Raw genomic sequence first — 17,900 nt, 5'->3', positions numbered from 1 at the left:
TTGCACTTGGATTTGTTGGGGTTTTAACTTACCGACTTCACAGCTGCAAGCACGTTAATAATCCTCCCATTAAGACTCTGTCCATTTGCAACAATGTCACCCAGTGAATAATAATCATGAGACTCTTTAACAGGTAAATGTATCAAAGAAAGTAACTTTGTGTCCACTTCATAACTGGAACAAACTTTTACTGTTGAGTGATTCTCACTGAGCAATAGTTTACAACTGCTGAATTGCAAAAACACAAGAAAGTTACATGAAAGTGATTTTTGGATAGAAAAATATTTCCAGGTCCACATTTAAACCACATTTTTGGTTGAAATTTAGACAATACTAATATATACTTTTTACTCTTAGAAACATTGAATAATATGGCAAAACATTTTTTGTTTACAGTGCACTTTCATTAAGGAAATGTTTTGAGAATTGATTCGTGTTGGGGTTCTAAGCATACCATTTGTCTGATCTTGCCCAAGACTGCGCTTGTTTCCTTCTCCAAAAAAATAGGAGCATAAAAGCACTCTGAAACTTCCAGGGGTTATACAAACCCAAGGACTGGTTTTTCTGTCTCTTATGGACCTGGCTGTTCTGCCTTAGTACCTCAGGTCAGGGACTGTGTTTTTCCTACCCCTGCTAAGCTCTGCATGGAGCAGACGCAGAACACTGGCACAGTGAGCCCGAACTGAGGAGCTCTCCCTCCTGCACCGAGTCCCTCCCGGCCCTTGGACTCTGTGCCCCAGCAGTCCTCTAACCCAGCCCCTCCTCCTCCCCACTGCTTGGCCTCACTTACCTACCTCATCATTTCTCTCCCAAGCCACTGCCTTGCTCTCCTAACTAAGCTTCATTCCCCTATAGTCCATCCTCCACAAGCAAAGTGATCTTCCTAAATCACAAATATGAAAATATTATTTCCCAGCTCAAAGACCGTCATTGTGGCTACCAGACACAAAGGAAATAACTCGGTATGAAAGCAAAGCTGTCTGTGAAATATCTCTGCTTCCACCTTAAGCTTCTCCTCCTGCCCATGCCCTGCATTCCAGTCGTATCAGACTATTACATTATGAAATTGGTATTTCTAGAAGAAAAATAGTAAAACATCAGCAGTTTCATATGGCTCAACTTAATATTAACTGTTCTGGAAAAGACAGGAGGTTTCCTGTTTCTTCCCTCTACCAAGAATGTTCTCTCCATCTAACCATCCATCCATCGCTTCCATGAATACTGACAATCTGTTATATGCCAGACCCTATGCTAGGCACAAGGGATATGGTGGTAAAGAAGGCAGACAAGACCTTTGATCTCATGAGGCTCACATATGTGAGGGGGAGACCCAAGAACAATGAATCAAACAATCTCAGACGGTGACTTGGGTTATGGTGACAAAAGCCAGGGCAAAATCCCAGTAATTGACCATTAGCGCTACCACAAACAGAGTAGATGGGGAAGGTTGAAGAAGATGACATTTAAGCTGTGAGTCAATAACCCAAAGAAGCAAATAGTCAAACAGATGGGAGAATGTTCTATGCAGAGAGAGAATAGAAAATATAAAAGTTTGGCCAGGCGCGGTGGCCCACGCCTGTAATGCCAGCAATTTGGAAGGCCGAGGCGGGCAGATCACTTGAGGTCAGGAGTTCGACACCAGCCTGGCCAACATGGTGAAACCCTGCCTCTACTAAAAATACAAAAATTAGCTGGGTGTGGTGGCGTGTGCCTGTAATCACAGCTACTTGGGAGGCTGAGGTGGGAGAATCGTTTGAACCCAGGAGGTGGAGGTTACAGTAAGCTGAAATTGTGCCACTGCACTCCAGCCTGGGCAACAGAGTGGGACTCTGTCTCAGTAAAAAAATAAATAAATAAAAAACAAAAATAAAAGGAAATACAAAAGTTCTTAGTGCAGAATGAGTTCACGGTGTTCATGAAATGTAAAGAAATTCACTGTGGCTCCAGAGAAATGAGGCTTGAGAGTCTGGCATAAGATGAGGTCAGAAAAGAAGGTGGGAATGGGTCACAATTGATGCAAGTGTAAATGCCATAGACTGCTGTGCCCACCAAGAGCCCTTTACAGGCTGGCACAGGGGCACAGCTACACCCTTCTCTCCAGAACTGCCAGACCCGCCTTTGAGCTGATGCCCCGCCCCACCGTTGGGGTTTGGGGAGTGGATGGACTACAGACAGGGCACTGCTCTAAGGGGCCACTCCCACTCCAGAGCTCCTTCCCGGGCTCCTGCTGAGGCTCCAGGTGAACCCACTTCTCTGCTCAGCTTCTCCCCCACCTATCCTTGCAGGGTTCCCCTGAGAGCTCACCCTCAACCTACCACTCCCACAAGAGTCCTCCTCTCAAGCTCTGCTTCGAAGGAGCCTCCCCTAAGATGGTAAGCCTGTGAGTAGAAGGATACCTTGACATGAAAAAAGATAGATGTAATTTCCAAAGTTTATCTTTTCTTCTCATTCAGTTTTAACATGACAAAGTCAAATTTTTGTAAATCTAAGAATGAGAATCAAAGTACTAAAACCAAAGCCATTTTTCATGTGACTCTGTATCAAAGTAAATTATATCATAATCAAAGATGAATTTTGTAAGAGAAAATTAAACTCCTTATTTTTATTGAAATAGAAACAGAACACTTTTAGTAAGATCTCTGCTAATCTGATACAACATTATTAGTGATGATCATTCTGGCACAATCTCTGTGCTAGACAGATGCTTACCTAGGAGTTGCAGGGCTGAATTTTTCTTCTCTTTCTATTTCCTTTCTTTGGATCAGAGGATTTTCAATTATCACTAAAACAGAGGGCAAAGTATGATGATATTACAAAACAGTAACAAGATAAACACTAACATCCTAAATAACATCCTGTTTAATTTATGATCATCATCGACCCTAGGCTTTAAAAATTCCTCACATCATTCATCTTCTCCATCATCAACATATAACATATTTTGATACTGAGATGTCATAATTGAAATCTTTATCTCCATATGTAACTAATATTCCAGCACTTATTCAAGGGATGTCTGTAGCTATACTGGGCCCTATGAAGTTTGTGAAGATTTCTGCCTTCATAGTCCATGTGTTCAATGACCCTATTATTCAACTAGAGAGATACCATACATTGTCCTGAAAGTTAACAATACAAGGCAATATATGATTAGGTTCTAAATAAGCAGTATGGGGAGTGGGCTGCTTGAGACCACAGTATTAAAGAGGAGTGTTTTCATTACCTGCATTACTCTTTTCTCTTTTTCTATCGTGAAGAACTAGTATACATGCTTTCTTGTTCCTTTTATGAGGCTCATAAAAGTTATATGTTGAGTGACTAAGTTCCACATGTTATACTAAGTACACCATCTCATTTAATATTTACAAGAACCTAATGAGATACTATTTCATAGTTGAGACCCAACAAGATTAAGAAATTTTCTCAAAGCCATAATGTAAGTAAATGTTGGAACTGGGATTTGAATCTAGACCTCTGTGTTTTCAAAGTCTCCTGTTCGTTCTACTATATGAGGCTGTTCTGTCAGAGATACTAGGGTGAGCAGATGTAAAAGATATGGTATTTCAACTAAAAGTAATGTTCCTTAAAATCCCATTAACAATTTAAATATCAGTTTTTATCAAAATCTATTCAGTGGTCAAATGTCAACTCTTATCAAAATATATTCAGTGGCCGTATTATATGTCTATAGAAAGATAACCAATTATAATAATATGGGTTGATGCAAATTGAAATATGTAATAAACCAAAGACAGTAAGGTTATCTAGCAAAAATATAACTATCATGTTTGTATGCTTCAAGTAACATTCTGAATGCCTCGCATTGCAGTCTTTTTTTTTTTTTTTTTTTTTTTTTGAGACAGGGTCTTACTCTGTGACCCAGGCTGGAGTGCAGAGGCACGATATTGGCTCACTGCAACCTCCACCTCCAGGGCTCAGGCTATCCTCCTGCTTCAGCCCCCTTAGTAGCTGGTACTACAGGCCCACACCACCATACCCAGCTAATTTTTTGTATTTTTTGTAGAAATGGGATTTTGCCATGTTGCTCAGGTTGGTCTCGAACTCCTGACCTCACGCAATCTACCCACCTCGGCCTCCCAAAGTGCTGGGATTACAGGCGTGAGCCACCGTGCCCCACTGCATTATACTCTTAACACTTAACTTTTTCTGATAAAGTTCTTGAGAATTATGAACTGTGTCTCATTTCAACTCCTTCAGTATAGTTACCATAAACATACCACAGGAATAACACTATAATGGAAAAAGTTTAAGAATCAATGCCAACTTACCACAGTCACCAACCCTAAAGCTGTCAGAAAGAGACTTGATGTAATCTTCATTGCCCCAGGAAGCTGCATTTACAAAATGTGCTGGTGAATCCCGAATGGTGAAGCTGAAAGTGTACCTTTCTGATCCAATATCTAAGGGAAAGCCAATGCTTTTATTTTTCAAATGAAGAGTTTCAATCGCTTCTCTGCCTTTTGATAAGTGTTACATGAAAAGTTTCATTTCAATTATGAACAAATGATTATTTGTTTAATCAAATAACTATTGATTATGAAAATAAAAATACTCAAATACATGGTACAAAATGTTCTTTTAGATGTATTTTCTATAACATTATGCTTCTACGAATTTCAGACTGAAGTGGTAACAGATTGCCCCCTTGCTCCCTTCCCTGGTGATCTGTGCATTTGGAGGGAAAAACATGTAAACTTGAGCCATCCAGGTATTACCTTAGGTTCTCCTTTTCTCTCTTACTGTTGTTTGAACCTAAGTCATAATTCAGATCTAAATTGTTATTTCAGTCCCAGCTACTTAGGAGGATGAAGCAGAATGACTGCTTAAGCCCAAAAGTTCAAGGCTTCAGTGAACTGTGATTGCACCACTGCTCTCCAGCCTGGGCAACAGAGCAAGACCCCATCCCAAAAATAAAAATAAAAATAGGCCGGGCGCAGTGGCTCACGCCTGTAATCCTTGCACTTTGGAAGGCCGAGGCGTGTGGATCACCTGAGGTTAGTTCGAGACCAGCCTGGCCAACATGGTGAAACCCTGTCTCTGCTAAAAATACAAAACTTAGCCAGGCGTGGTGGTGGGCGCCTGTAATCCCAGCTACTCAGGAGGCTGAGGCAGGAGAATCGCTTGAACCCAGGAGGCAGAGGTTGCAGTGAGCCGAGATCCAGCCTGGGTGACAAGAGAAAAACTCTGTCTCAAAAAAAATAAATAAATAATAATAAAATAAAAATAAAAATTGGCCAGGCACAGCAGCTTCCCCTGTGATCCCAGGACTTTGGGAGGCGAGGTGGGAGAATCACTTGAGGCCTGGAGTTCAAAACCCGCCTGGGCAACATAGAGGGACACCATCTCTACAGAACATTTTAAAATTAGTAGCGGCACTCATCTTTAGTCTCAGCTACTTGGGAGGCTGAGGAGGAAAGGTTGCTTGAGCCCAGTTTAAGTGTGCAGTGAGCTTTGAATGCACCACTGCACTCCAGCCTGGGAAGAATGAGTTCAGGGTGTTCATGAAATGTACACCCAGGCTGGAGTTCAGTGACGCGATCTCTCAGCTCACTGCAACCCCTGCCTCCCAGCAGCTGGGACTCAGCCTCCTGAGCAGCTGGGGCTACAGGCACACACCACCGTGCCAGGCTAATTTTTGTATTTTTTTTTGTATTTTTTTTTTTTTTTTTAGTAAAAACGGGTTTTGTTTTTGTTTGTTTGTTTTTGAGACGGAGTTTCACTCTTGTTACCCAGGCTGGAGTGCAATGGTGCGATCTCAGCTCACAGCAACCTCTGCCTCCCAGGTTCAAGCAATTCTCCTGCCTCACCCTCCCAAGTAGCTGGGATTACAGGCGCCTGCCACCATGCCCGGCTAATTTTGTACTTTTAGTAGAGATGGGGTTTCACCATGTTGGCCACGCTGGTCTCGAACTCCTGACCTCGTGATCCGCCTGCCTTAGCCTCCCAAAGCGCTGGCGTGAGCCACCGCGCCTGGTGAGACAAGGTTTTTTAGTAGAGGTGGGGAAGAACAGAGTGAGACCTTGTCTCTAAAAAAAAAAAAATAAATTTTAAAAATAATTAAAATAAGTTATTTCAAAACAATTTATGTGCTACATAATGAGGACCACTAGGGGTCAGCAAATACTTTTTTTCCAAAATAGAAATTTCATATTGGTTTTGCTAATTAAAAATTACAACCTGGCTGGGTGCAATTGCTCCTACCTATAATCCCAGCACCTTGGGAGGCCAAGGGGGTAAGATTATTTCAGCCAAAGAGTTCGAGACCAGCCTGGGCAACAAAGTGAGACCCTCCACCTCTACAAAAAAATTAAAAAAGTATTCAGTCATGGTAGCATGGACCTGTCCGGGCTACATGGAAGGCTGAGGCAGGAAGACCACTGGAGCCCAGGGTTGAGGATGCAGTGAGCTGTATTCACATTGCTGCACTCCAGCCTGAGTGACAGAATGATACCCTATCTCAAATTTTTTTAAAAAGTAATATAACCCAACATACATGTAAATTATAGACATATTCTAAACTATCTATTAGTGTCTACCTCTGGGGAGAGGACTAGGCTGGGAAGAGTGAGGAGCTGAAAGGGGAATTTCACTTTTCAACTCTATGAGCTTTGGTACTGCTGGAATTTTTGATGAAAATATAATGTTATATGTACAATGTCTTAAGTCAGTAAGCATACTTCCTCCAAAAAAGGAATACCACAGATGTCATCATAAAAAGAAGTCAAACAACACAGAAGTTTTTCTCCTTCCCTCACAGTCTGATAGGTGAAAAACTGTGAATTTCTTTTTTTTTTTTTTTTTTTGAGACAGAGTTTCGCTCTTGCTGCCCAGGCTGGAGTGCAATGACACGACCTCGGCTCACTGCAACCTACACCCCCCAGGTTCAAGCGATTCTCCTACCTCAGCCTCCTGAGTAGCTGGGAATACAGGCGCCTGCCACCATGCCTGACTAATTTTGTATTTTTAGTAGAGGGGATTTCTACATGTTGGTCAGGCTGGTCCCGAACTCCTGACCTCAGGTGATCCACCCACCTCAGCCTCCCAAAGTGCTGGGATTATAGGCGTGACCCCTGTGCCTGGCAAAAAACCGTATATTTCATTTTTATAATTTTAGCAAGTATTTTAATAACTACTTTTTTCTAATTCACACATTTTAAGTGATGCCTTCTGAAGTTTGGTAAAAAGATATATAGACTTCCTCAAACTATTTATTTAGTAATTCTGATCTAATTAGTTAAGATGAAATAAAGTGCACACACAAATGATATGGGTACCAGATGACAGCTTGGTTATTTACCTTAAAGATGAAAGCATCATGCCTCTAATCTCAGCACTCTAGGAGGATGAGGCGGGATGATCACTTGAGCCCAGGAGTTTGAGACCAGCCTGGGCAACAGAGCAAGACCCGGTCTCTACAAATTTTTTTGTTTTTTTAAATCAGCCAGGGGCTGGGCGTGGCGGCTTACACCTGTAATTCCAGCACTTTGGGAGGCCGAGGCAGGGAGATCACTTGAGGTCAGGAGTTCAAGACCAGCCTGGCCAACATGATGAAACCCCATCTCTACTAAAAATACAAAAATTAGCTGAGCATGATGGCATGTGCCTGTAATTCCAGCTACTCGGGCGGTTGAGGCAGGAGAATCGATTGAACCCGGGAGGCAGAGGTTGCAGTGAGTCGAGATCGTGCCATTGCGCTCCTGAGAGACAGGAGTCTGAGTGACAGAGCTAGACGCCATCTCAAAAAAAAAAAACAGAGAGAGAACACATGTGCTCAAATATACATATATACACACGTGTGTATATATACATATATACACAAATGTATATGCATATATACACATATGTATATGCATATATACACACGTGTGTATATACATCTATACACACATATGTATATATACATATATATACATATGTATATGCATATATACACACGTGTGTATATACATCTATACACACATATGTATATATACATATATATAAGAGAGAGAATGTGGTAGGGAGGGAGAGAGAGAGCCTTGAATCAGGTACTTGACCATCCAATACAGAGCATGACCATTGCTCTTGAGTTAAACAGGCATAGAAAAATTAATCACTTAAATATACTTTGTTGTAGTCATAAGCCAAAGTTGATGAAAAATGAAGCAAAGAGTTAAACAGAACTCAGCTTTTTCTGTCTGGAAAGCCTTTGACATCTGTTTTCCCAATAACTATACCGATAACTTTCTGAAAAACAAAAAGGTCACAGAAGACCAATATTAAACACAGATGTACTTGGTAAATTTAATTTCATGGGCTTGTTATACTTTACTGGCTCTAACAAACATTTCTGACTAGGCACCATTTAAATGTATTTATTCCAGGCGAACATCTAAAATAAGTTCATAAATGTTCAATTCCACAAGGAATAGTACAAAGTAATCTAAAAGTTAACTACTATTACAAATATAATCATTTAATACTTAGCATATTTCTACTTTATTTTCAATCACTAGATGGAGCACAATAACTGCCCTATGCTATCAATCCTTACTGAATTCACCCAAAGCAGATGTATAATGCAATTTAATTTGCCACGGTCTTCAAAGCTTTCCTTTATATGGGGTTTTCTAACAATCCACATAAAATCGCTTAGCTTCTTAATCCAAACATGCTGGACAGTAATATAAATCAGACTGTAACAAAACTTATATTTTGCTGCTAATAAATCTAAATTCTAAAGTCCTAGATCTTAAACCTTACAGATATTAACATCTCCTTAAAATGTTTAATGTTCTCTTTAGTGACTACTGAAGAAAAATTTTAAATGTGTTTTAAGAAATAAAAATGGGCTGGGCGTGGTGGCTCACACGTGTAATCCCAGCACTTTGGGAGGCTGAGGCAGGTGGGTCACCTGAGGTCATGCGTTTGAGACCAGTCTGACGAACATGGTGAAACTCCATCTCTACTAAAAATACAAAAAATTAGCTGGGTGTGGTGGTGGGTGCCTGTACTCCCAGCTACTCGCGAGGCTGAGGCAGGAGAATCACTTGAACCCAGAGGCAGAGGTTGCACTGAGCTGAGATCCCACTATTGCACTTCAGCCTGGGCAACAGAGCAGGACTCCATCTCAAAAAAAAAATAAAAATAAAAAATAAAAATAAAAATGAATACCTTTTCTGAAAGGAAAAAACTAAACTTATCTTGCTAATTGCAGCAACTGATTTTAACCTTACAATAATCTGTGACATTTAAATTACAAGCAGGCTTTTAAGATTCCTACATTCCAGGTGAGCTATTAGCTAGCCTTATTGCTTATTTAGACACATTGATATTATTTCTTCAATTCCTTATACATGCAGATCTCACTGAATTTTGTTGGAAAATCCAACTAATGGAAATGTTGAGTAAAACTTTCTATCTGAAGAGACCATTATTAGCAAATAGTTTACCTTTCAAGAAAAACTATAACAATTGTTATTTTTTGATATTTTTAAATTTTAAATTATTAAAGTTACATGTAAATGTATCCCATTGTAAGAAATCTAGTTTGCAAAAGCAAAATATAAATAGACTGCTCAGGGGCAGGGAAGGTAAAGGTGTGTGGTAGCTGCTTTACAATAAGTTCTTTAACTTATAAGATGATTCCACTCGGCCAGGCGCGGTGGCTCACGCTTGTAATCCCAGCACTTCGGGAGGCCGAGGCGGGGGGATCACGAGGTCAGGAGATCGAGACCACGGTGAAACCCTGTGTCTACAAAAAATACAAAAAAAAAAAAAAATCAGCCGGTCGTGGTGGTGGGCGCCTGTAGTCCCAGCTACTCGGAGAGGCTGAGGCAGGAGACCGGCATGAACCCCGGAGGAAGAGCTTGCAGTGAGCCGAGATTGCGCCACTGCACTCCAGCCTCGGTGACAGAGCAAGACTCCGTCTTAAAAAAAAAAAAAAAAAAAAAAAAAAAAAAAGATGATTCCACCTAGTTTTCTTTTAAATAAGTAACAGTCGAGGTGTATTCAAAATCGTTGAATTCCCCTATAACTCCTACTCAAAAAGTCAATTTTCACATAAGCATTTTAGAAAACACACCTGTTATAAACCTTATATCACAAAAGCAGCATAATGTCAAGTACTTAGACCATAAATTGGATAATTTGGTCAGAAAATTGAAATTGCTACTGCTGAACAAAACGGTTTAATTTTTTTTTTTTTTTTTTTTTTTTTTTTTGAGAAGAGTTTCGCTCTTGTTGCCCAGGCTGCAGTGCAATGGCGCGATCTCGGCTCACTGAGACCACCTTCTGGCTTCAAGCAATTCTCCTGCCTCAGCCTCCTGAGTAGCTGGGATTACAGGCATGAGCCATCACACCCAGCTAATTTTGTATTTTTAGTAGAGATGGGGTTTCTCCATGTTGATCAGGCTGGTCTCTAACTCCCAACCTCAGGTGATCCAGCTGCCTCGGCTTCCCAAAGTGCTGGGATTACAGACGTGAGCCACCGTGCCCGGCCTGGTTTAATTTTACAATGCTAAATTTGAGCATTTATTAAATTTTTCACTTTATTAAATATTCAAGTAAAATAATATATCTATTGATCATTTTGAACAATTACTAGTCATATCTACAATCATATCTTCTACTCTACACACAAGTAAAGATTAATTTTCATCTAGGTGGCATGAATACAAAGAAATTTAGATATACTTAATATCTAACAATTATACCAATGCAATGAGTATCTATATACTTGTCAATTATAAAAGCATGTGTTGAATGAATCAATAATGTTGATGTAATGTTATCACATAAAATGTCATTAGTAAGCAAATCACCACATCATTGAAACCTACCAGATTAGCCATATTTGGCTGCAGACCTGAAAGGGTAGTGAAGGTCCTCGTTGCAAAGGAGTTTGCCATTTTTTTAATCTGCATTTTAGAAAATATAATTTAGATATATACATTGAATAAATGAAATAAATCATTTAAAAAATTCCAAGAGTTAAAAATATTATTTAGGGTCGGACATGGTGGCTCATACCTGCAATCCCAGCATTTTGGGAGGCTGAAGTGGGTGGATCACCTGAGGTCAGGAGTTCAAGATCAGCCTGGCCAACACGGCGAAACCTCACGTGGTAGCGGGCGCCAGTAATCCCAGCTACTCAGGAGGCTGAGGCAGGAAGAAGTGCTTGAACCTGGGAGGCAGAGGTTGCACTGAGCCAAGATCACACTACTACACTCCAGCCTGAGACTCTGTCTCAAAAATAAATAAAATAAAATAAAATATTACTGGTCAGGCACGGTGGCTCATGCCTGTAATCCCAGCACTTTGGGAGGCCAAGGCAGGTGAATCACGAGGTCAGGAGATAGAGACCATTCTGGCTAACATGGTGAAACCCCGGCTCTACTAAGAATACAAAAAATTAGCTGGGCGTGGTGGAGGGCACCTGTAGTCCCAGCTACTTGGGAGGCTGAGGCAGGAGAATGGCATGAACCCGGGAGGCGGAGCTTGCAGTGAGCTGAGATGGCGACACTGCACTCCAGCCTGGATGACAGAGCGAGACTCCATCTCAAAAAATAAATAAATAAATAAAATAAAATAAAATATTATTTGGGAACGCACTGGATAGTTTACTGCTTTGGAAAATTTTTATTATAATGGTAAAATGTAAATTAATATCAATTCAACCTATAGAAAACATGTTCAGAATCTCCTTTTATAATTTTGAATGATATAGCTATTATAGGTTTCAATTTTTAACTTTCATTTCTAAAACCATGTAAAATTTAGTAGTTTTTGAGCACCATGTAAATTTAGTTTTATTTTATTTTTTAATTTTTTTAACTTTTTTTTTTTTGAGACATCAGTCTCACTCTGTGTCCCAGGCTGGAGTGCACTGGCACAATCTCAGTTCACCACAATGTCCACCTCCCAGGCTCAAGTGATTCTTCTGCCTCAGCCTCCCAAATAGCTGGGATTACAGGCGCCTGCCACCACGCCCAGCCAATTTTTGTATTTTTAGTAGAGACGGTGTTTCACCGTGTTGGCCAGGCTGGTCTCGAACTCCTGATCTCAAGTGATCCGCCCGCCCCCAAAGTGCTGGGATTACAGGCGTGAGCCACCAAGCCCAGCCAAATTTAGAGTTTTACATGCAAAATGATTCAATGGGACATTTTTTTATTTTTTTTTTTGAGATGGAGTTTCACTCTGTTGCCTAGGCTGGAGTGCAGTGGTGCAATCTCAGCTCACTGAAAGCTCCACCTCCTGGGTTCATGCCATTCTCCCACCTCAGCCTCCCGAGTAGCTGGGATTACATGCGCCTGCCACCACACCTGGCTAATTTTGTTTTTGCATTTTTAGTAAAGACGGGGTTTCACCGTGTTAGCCAGGATGGTCTCCATCTCCTGACCTCGTGATCCGCCCACCTCGGCTTCCCAAAGTGCTGGGATTACAGGCATGAGCCACCGCGCCCGGGCTCGATGGGACATTTAAGGATTTAAATATATATTAGCATCAAGCTTACCTCAAAAAATACAGCAAAAATCTACTGTAAACACCTCAAATTGAGTATTTGATTATACTGTGTGAAGGGAAAGGCAGTGATTTTTTTTTTTTTTGAGACGGAGTCTCACCCTGTCGCCCAGGATGGAGTGCAGTGGCACGATCTCAGCTCACTGCAACCTCTGCCTCCCGGGTTCAAGAGATTCTCCTGCCTCAGCCTCCCGAGTAGCTGGGATTACACGCACGTGCCACCACGCCTGGCTAATTTTTTTGTATTTTTAGTAGGGATGGGGTTTCACTATGTTAGCCAGGATGGTCTCGATCTCCTGACCTCATAATCCACCCACCTCGGCCTCCCAAAGTACTGGGATTACAGGCGTGAGCCACTGAGACCAGCCCGGGAGAGGTAGTGATTTTAAACACACCTCTACATAGTAAAACTCCATGAGGGCAGAGGTGGCATCTTACATATTTTTATGTATGTATTTCATAACTGAAAACCATAAATATCAGATGAACGAAATGGTGGTTTGTCCCTCAATATCACCACTCTAAAAGGTTCTATTGTAGAAAAATTGTAAGCTACACCAAACAGATTGCCTTGACTTCACTTTATAATCCAGGGCCTCTTTAACTCTGGGAATGCCCACACCCACATGATCCAGTTCAAGGACGTGTCTCATGACACCTGAGTTTCAGACAGTCTCTGGAGTTAGTCAAATATGATTTTGAATTGCAGCACCTCTAGTTTGTAGTCGTGTATTTTAACATTACTAAACATTAATTTCCTCATCCTTAAATTGTCGATAACATCAACCTTGCAGTGAAAAATAGAAACAATGTATACAAGATGCCTAGATGTTCACAGGCTCACAATCAATGACGGCGCTGCTTGTCAATATTATCCAATGTAACAGTTTTTGTATTCAAGGCCTTCCAGTGCCAGAAGAAACATTTGGGAATTAAGCTGTGTCGAATTTTTCATTCATTCTTTGGCCTGGTCGGATGTGGCTTACAATGCAATGTCGCTATCTAAAACACTTGCGGAACTGTGACAAGGTCAATCACTCAGCCAACCATTCAACCAATATTTATTTACAGCCCAAAGTGCCAGACATGTGAGTCTAGAGGATGAGTCAGACATTTGAGTCAGTGGCTGAACTTTCTGTACAAACACAACTACCTACACACCAAGCGATTTCTCCACATTTTTACCCCTTAGCATCTCTTGGTGGGACATGGTATCCTATTATCTCTCTGAATTCCCTTATTTGTCTGCTACCATTAGAGGTATATGGTAATAGACATTAGTGTCTGCCCACAAAAAATATGACTTGCTTCTCTACCTGGCCACTTTAACAGACACAAAATTAACATGAACTAAAGAGCTCAATCTAATAATTCAGAGATGACTTCATTCATCGACAACTACTGTCTCTTTTACCCTACAATTTTTTTTTTTTTTTTTTTTTTTTTGAGACAGAGTCTCGCTGTGTCGCCCAGGCTGGAGTGCAGTGGCAGAATCTTGGCTGACTGCAAGCTCCGCCTCCCGGGTTCACGCCATTCTCCTGCCTCAGCCTCCCAAGTAGCTGGGACTACAGGCACCCACCACCACGCCCGGCTAATTTTTTGTATTTTTAGTAGAGACGGGGTTTCACTGTGTTAGCCAGGATGGTCTCGATCTCCTGATCTCGTGATCCGTCTGCCTCGGCCTCCCAAAGTGCTGGGATTACAGGCGTGAGCCACCGCCCCGGCTTTTTTTTTTTTTTTTTTGAGACAGAGTCTCGCTCTGTCGCCCAGGCTGGAGTGCAGTGGCGCTATCTCGGCTCACTGCAAGCTCCGCCTCCCAGGTTCACGCCATTCTCCTGCCTCAGCCTTCCCAGCACCTGGGACTACAGGCCCACGCCGCCATGCCCGACTAATTTTTTGTATTTTTAGTAGAGACGGGGTTTCACCGTGTTAGCCAGGATGGTCTCGATCTCTTGACCTTGTGATCCACCCGCCTCGGCCTCCCAAAGCGCTGGGATTACAGGCGTGAGCCACCGTGCCCAGCCAATTTTTTTTTTTTTGATGTAGTCTTGCTCTGTTGCCCAGACCAGAGTGCAATGGTGCAATCTCGGCTCACTGCAACCTCTGCATCCCCGGTTCAAGCGATTCTCCTGCCTCAGCCTCCCCAGTAGCTGGGATTACAGAAGCCTGCTACCACACCTGGCTAATTTTTGTATTTTGTAGAGATGGGGTTGCACCTGAGGCGGGCGGATCATGAGGTCAGGAATTTGAGACCAGCCTGGCCAACATGGTGAAACCCCGTCTATACTAAAAATACAAAAAATTAGCCAGGCATGGCGGCGCACACCTATAATCCCTGCTACTCGGGAGGCTGAGGCAGGAGAATCCTTGAACCAGGGAGGCGGAGGTTGCCGTGAGCAAAGACTGCACCACTGCACTCCAGCCTGGGCAACAGGGCGAGACTCTGTCACCAAAAAAAAAAAAAAAAAAAAAAAAAAAACAAAAAACCCTTCCCATTGCACCCTGACTCAAATCCAGACTCCTTGCGGCAGTGTGCCACGCCCAGCTGACCTGGCCTCTCCCCTGAGAACCGCTCTCCGGTACCCTGGCTGCATTTCCTCAGCCTGGGCCTCGGGCCTTCGCGGATGTAGCGCCTCTTTCTCAAGCATCCCCGCCGTCCCAGGACAGGCTATCCTCAGGTCTCCAGAAAAGGCCTTTCCTGCCACCCTGCCTCATGCAGCCATGCCTCTGAATTCCCCTCCGGACACTGCTAGTTGCCTGCTGTGTTGTCTTTCTCCTTCGTGACACGGTAGCTCGTCAGGACAGAGCCACGTCCTCACTGCACCCCACAGTGACCACGCAGTTCAGGGCCTCACACGCAGCAGCTGCCGGGTATGTGCTCACTAAATGAATACATGAGCCCTTTTAAAAGCGATCTAATTTGTAAACTGAGGATAATATTGCTACAATTAGCCTTTTGGAGAAATAGAATTTTAGTTTACAGCTAATTTTACATTTATAACATGCATTAAAGTTATGGGAACAAGTGTGATTTCTATCTTGCTACTGCAGACAAATGAAGTTTCCGGGGAGCTCAGTGATGAGGTTCCCATGATTTCCCATGATTTTTTTTTTTTTTTTTTTTTTTTGAGACAGGATCTTGGTCTGTTGCCCAGGCTGGAGTGCAATGGCGCAGTCTTGGCTCACTGCAACCTCTGCATCCCGGGTTCAAGCGATTCTCCTGCCTCAGCCTCCCAAGTAGCTGGGATTACAGGGGCACCTCTACCAAGCTCGGCTAATTTTTGTTTTTGTTTGTTTGTTTGTTTGTTTTGAGACGGAGTCTCGCTCTGTCGCCCAGGCTGGAGTGCAGTGGCGCGATCTCGGCTCACTGCAAGCTCCGACTCTCGGGTTCACGCCATTCTCCTGCCTCAGCCTTTCGGAGTAGCTGGGACTACAGGCGCCCGCCACCACGCCCGGCTAATTTTTTGTATTTTTAGTAGACACGGGGTTTCACTGTGGTCTCGATCTCCTGACCTCGTGATCCACCCGCCTCGGCCTCCCAAAGTGCTGTTTGTTTGTTTTTAAGTAGAGACAAGGTTTCACCATGTTGGTCAGGCTGGTCTCCAACTCCTGACCTCAGGTGATCTTCCCGCCTCAGCCTCTCAAAGCACTGGGATGACCGGCATGAGCCACTGCACCCAGCAGACATCTGTACTTTTTCTTTTTCTATCGCCGGGGCTGAAGTGCAGCGGCGTGATCTCGGCTCACTGCAACCTGCGCTTCCTGGATTCAAGAAATTCTCCTGTCTCAGCCTCCCAAGTAGCGAGGATTACAGGCGCCCGCCACCACGCCTGGCTAATTTTTGTATTTTTTGTAGAGATGAGGTTTCACAGTGCTGGCCAGGCTGGTCACATTGGCCTCCCAAAGCTGAGGTAATCCCAAAGGATTACGGGGTTGAGCCACCGCGCCCGGCTTTTTTTTTTTTTTTTTTTTTTTTTTTTTTTTTTTTTTGTGAGACGGAGTCTCGCTCTGTCGCCCAGGCTGGAGTGCAGTGGCGCGATCTCGGCTCACCGCAACCTCCGCCTCCCGGGTTCAAGCGATTCTCCTGCCTCAACCTCCCTAAGTAGCTGGGACTACAGGCGCGCGCCACCACACCCGGCTAATTTTGTATTTTTAGTAAAGACGGGGTTTCTCCATGTTGGTCAGGCTGGTCTCGAACTCCTGACCTCAGGTGATCTGCCCACCTCAGCCTCCCAAAGTGCTGCGATTAGAAGCCACCACTGCACTTTTTAACTGCCAGGTCGGGGCTTGAAAAACTCAAAGTAGGACCCCCATGTCGGCCGCTCTCAGCTCCGCGAGGGGCTTTCCCGCGTGTCCTCCGACAGGGGCAAAGCTCGGGGGCCGCGGGAGGCGCTGGGAGGGCGGGCGGCGCCACAGGACAACCTGCCCCCGCCAACCCCGCGGTGAGCCGAGGATGCGGCCAGGACCGGACTCCGCATGGGGCGCAGGCACGTACCCCACACGCTGCGCGGCTCGGCCCGCTCCCCTCCCCGCACGCGCGCGCCCGCCGCTCCCTCAGGGCCTCCGCCAGCCGAACGCCGGGCCCTGACCCGCACGAGCTCCCTTCTTGGAGGCCGGGCCGGCGTCGCCACCTGGCCGTCCACGCTGCTGCTCACCCGAGGCTCGCCCGGCCAGATGCTCCCCGGGCCTGCACAGCTGCAGCCGCGGCCTCGCGGACCTGGCCCGCCCGACCCCCGGGTCACCCGCGCTTCGCGGCTTCTCCACAGGACTCTCGGGCCACCGCCTCGTGCAGGTGCGACGGCCTGGCGACCGTTAGCGCGAGGCCCCGCCCCGTCCTCAGCGACTCCGCCCCCACCGCTCACTGACTCCGCCCCCACCGCTCACTGACTCCGCCCCCGCCGCTCACTGACTCCGCCCCCACCGCTCACTGACTCCGCCCCCGCCGCGCTCGGACTCAGCCCTCTAGGGAGGGCGGGAGCCCGGTTCCAGTTTCTTCCTGCGCGGGAGTCAGAGGGGCAGGACAGCCGCAGGCCCCGGGAGGGGTCTCCGTGCGCTCTCACAGCCGCGTGCCGCTCTGTGGTCGCTCGATTCCAAAAGACGGTGCGCCGGAAAAAAATAAACATGTCTATCTATCTATAATATTATGAAGGGCGGGCGCGGGCTCACTCCTGTAATCCCAGCACTTTGGGAGGCAGAGACGGGCGGATCACCTGAGCACAGGAGTTCAGGACCATCCTGACCAACATGGTGAAAGCCCGTCTTTACTAAAAATACGAAAGAAATTAGCCAGGCGTGGAGGTGAGTGCCTGGTTGCCTTTCGGCGCCGCCCGCCCACTCACCCGAGTAGTCCCAGCTACTCAGGAGGCTGAGGTATGAAA

The 17,900-nt window shown here is 44.5% G+C and overlaps 1 protein-coding gene across 2 annotated transcripts in view; it reads right to left on the bottom strand.

The window, feature by feature from the left end:
• Positions 1 to 17,343, bottom strand: part of MEIOB (meiosis specific with OB-fold) — a 41,388-nt gene extending 24,045 nt beyond the window's left edge. For both annotated transcript variants that reach the window (XM_030797849.1, XM_030797850.1), the window contains exons 1-6: positions 17,178 to 17,343; positions 10,842 to 10,919; positions 8,190 to 8,247; positions 4,290 to 4,421; positions 2,710 to 2,782; positions 33 to 228 (exon numbers count right to left, since the gene is read on the bottom strand). In XM_030797849.1, coding sequence (XP_030653709.1) covers positions 33 to 228; positions 2,710 to 2,782; positions 4,290 to 4,421; positions 8,190 to 8,247; positions 10,842 to 10,910 — 528 coding nt within the window. In that variant the 5' untranslated portion in view covers positions 10,911 to 10,919; positions 17,178 to 17,343. The remainder of the gene's footprint in view (positions 1 to 32; positions 229 to 2,709; positions 2,783 to 4,289; positions 4,422 to 8,189; positions 8,248 to 10,841; positions 10,920 to 17,177) is intronic.
• Positions 17,344 to 17,900: the final 557 nt, after the last annotated feature.

This window comes from Nomascus leucogenys, chromosome 18 (genome assembly GCF_006542625.1).
Source record: "Nomascus leucogenys isolate Asia chromosome 18, Asia_NLE_v1, whole genome shotgun sequence".
Taxonomy (NCBI): domain Eukaryota; kingdom Metazoa; phylum Chordata; class Mammalia; order Primates; family Hylobatidae; genus Nomascus; species Nomascus leucogenys.
This window is presented reverse-complemented; position numbering and strand designations above follow the sequence as displayed.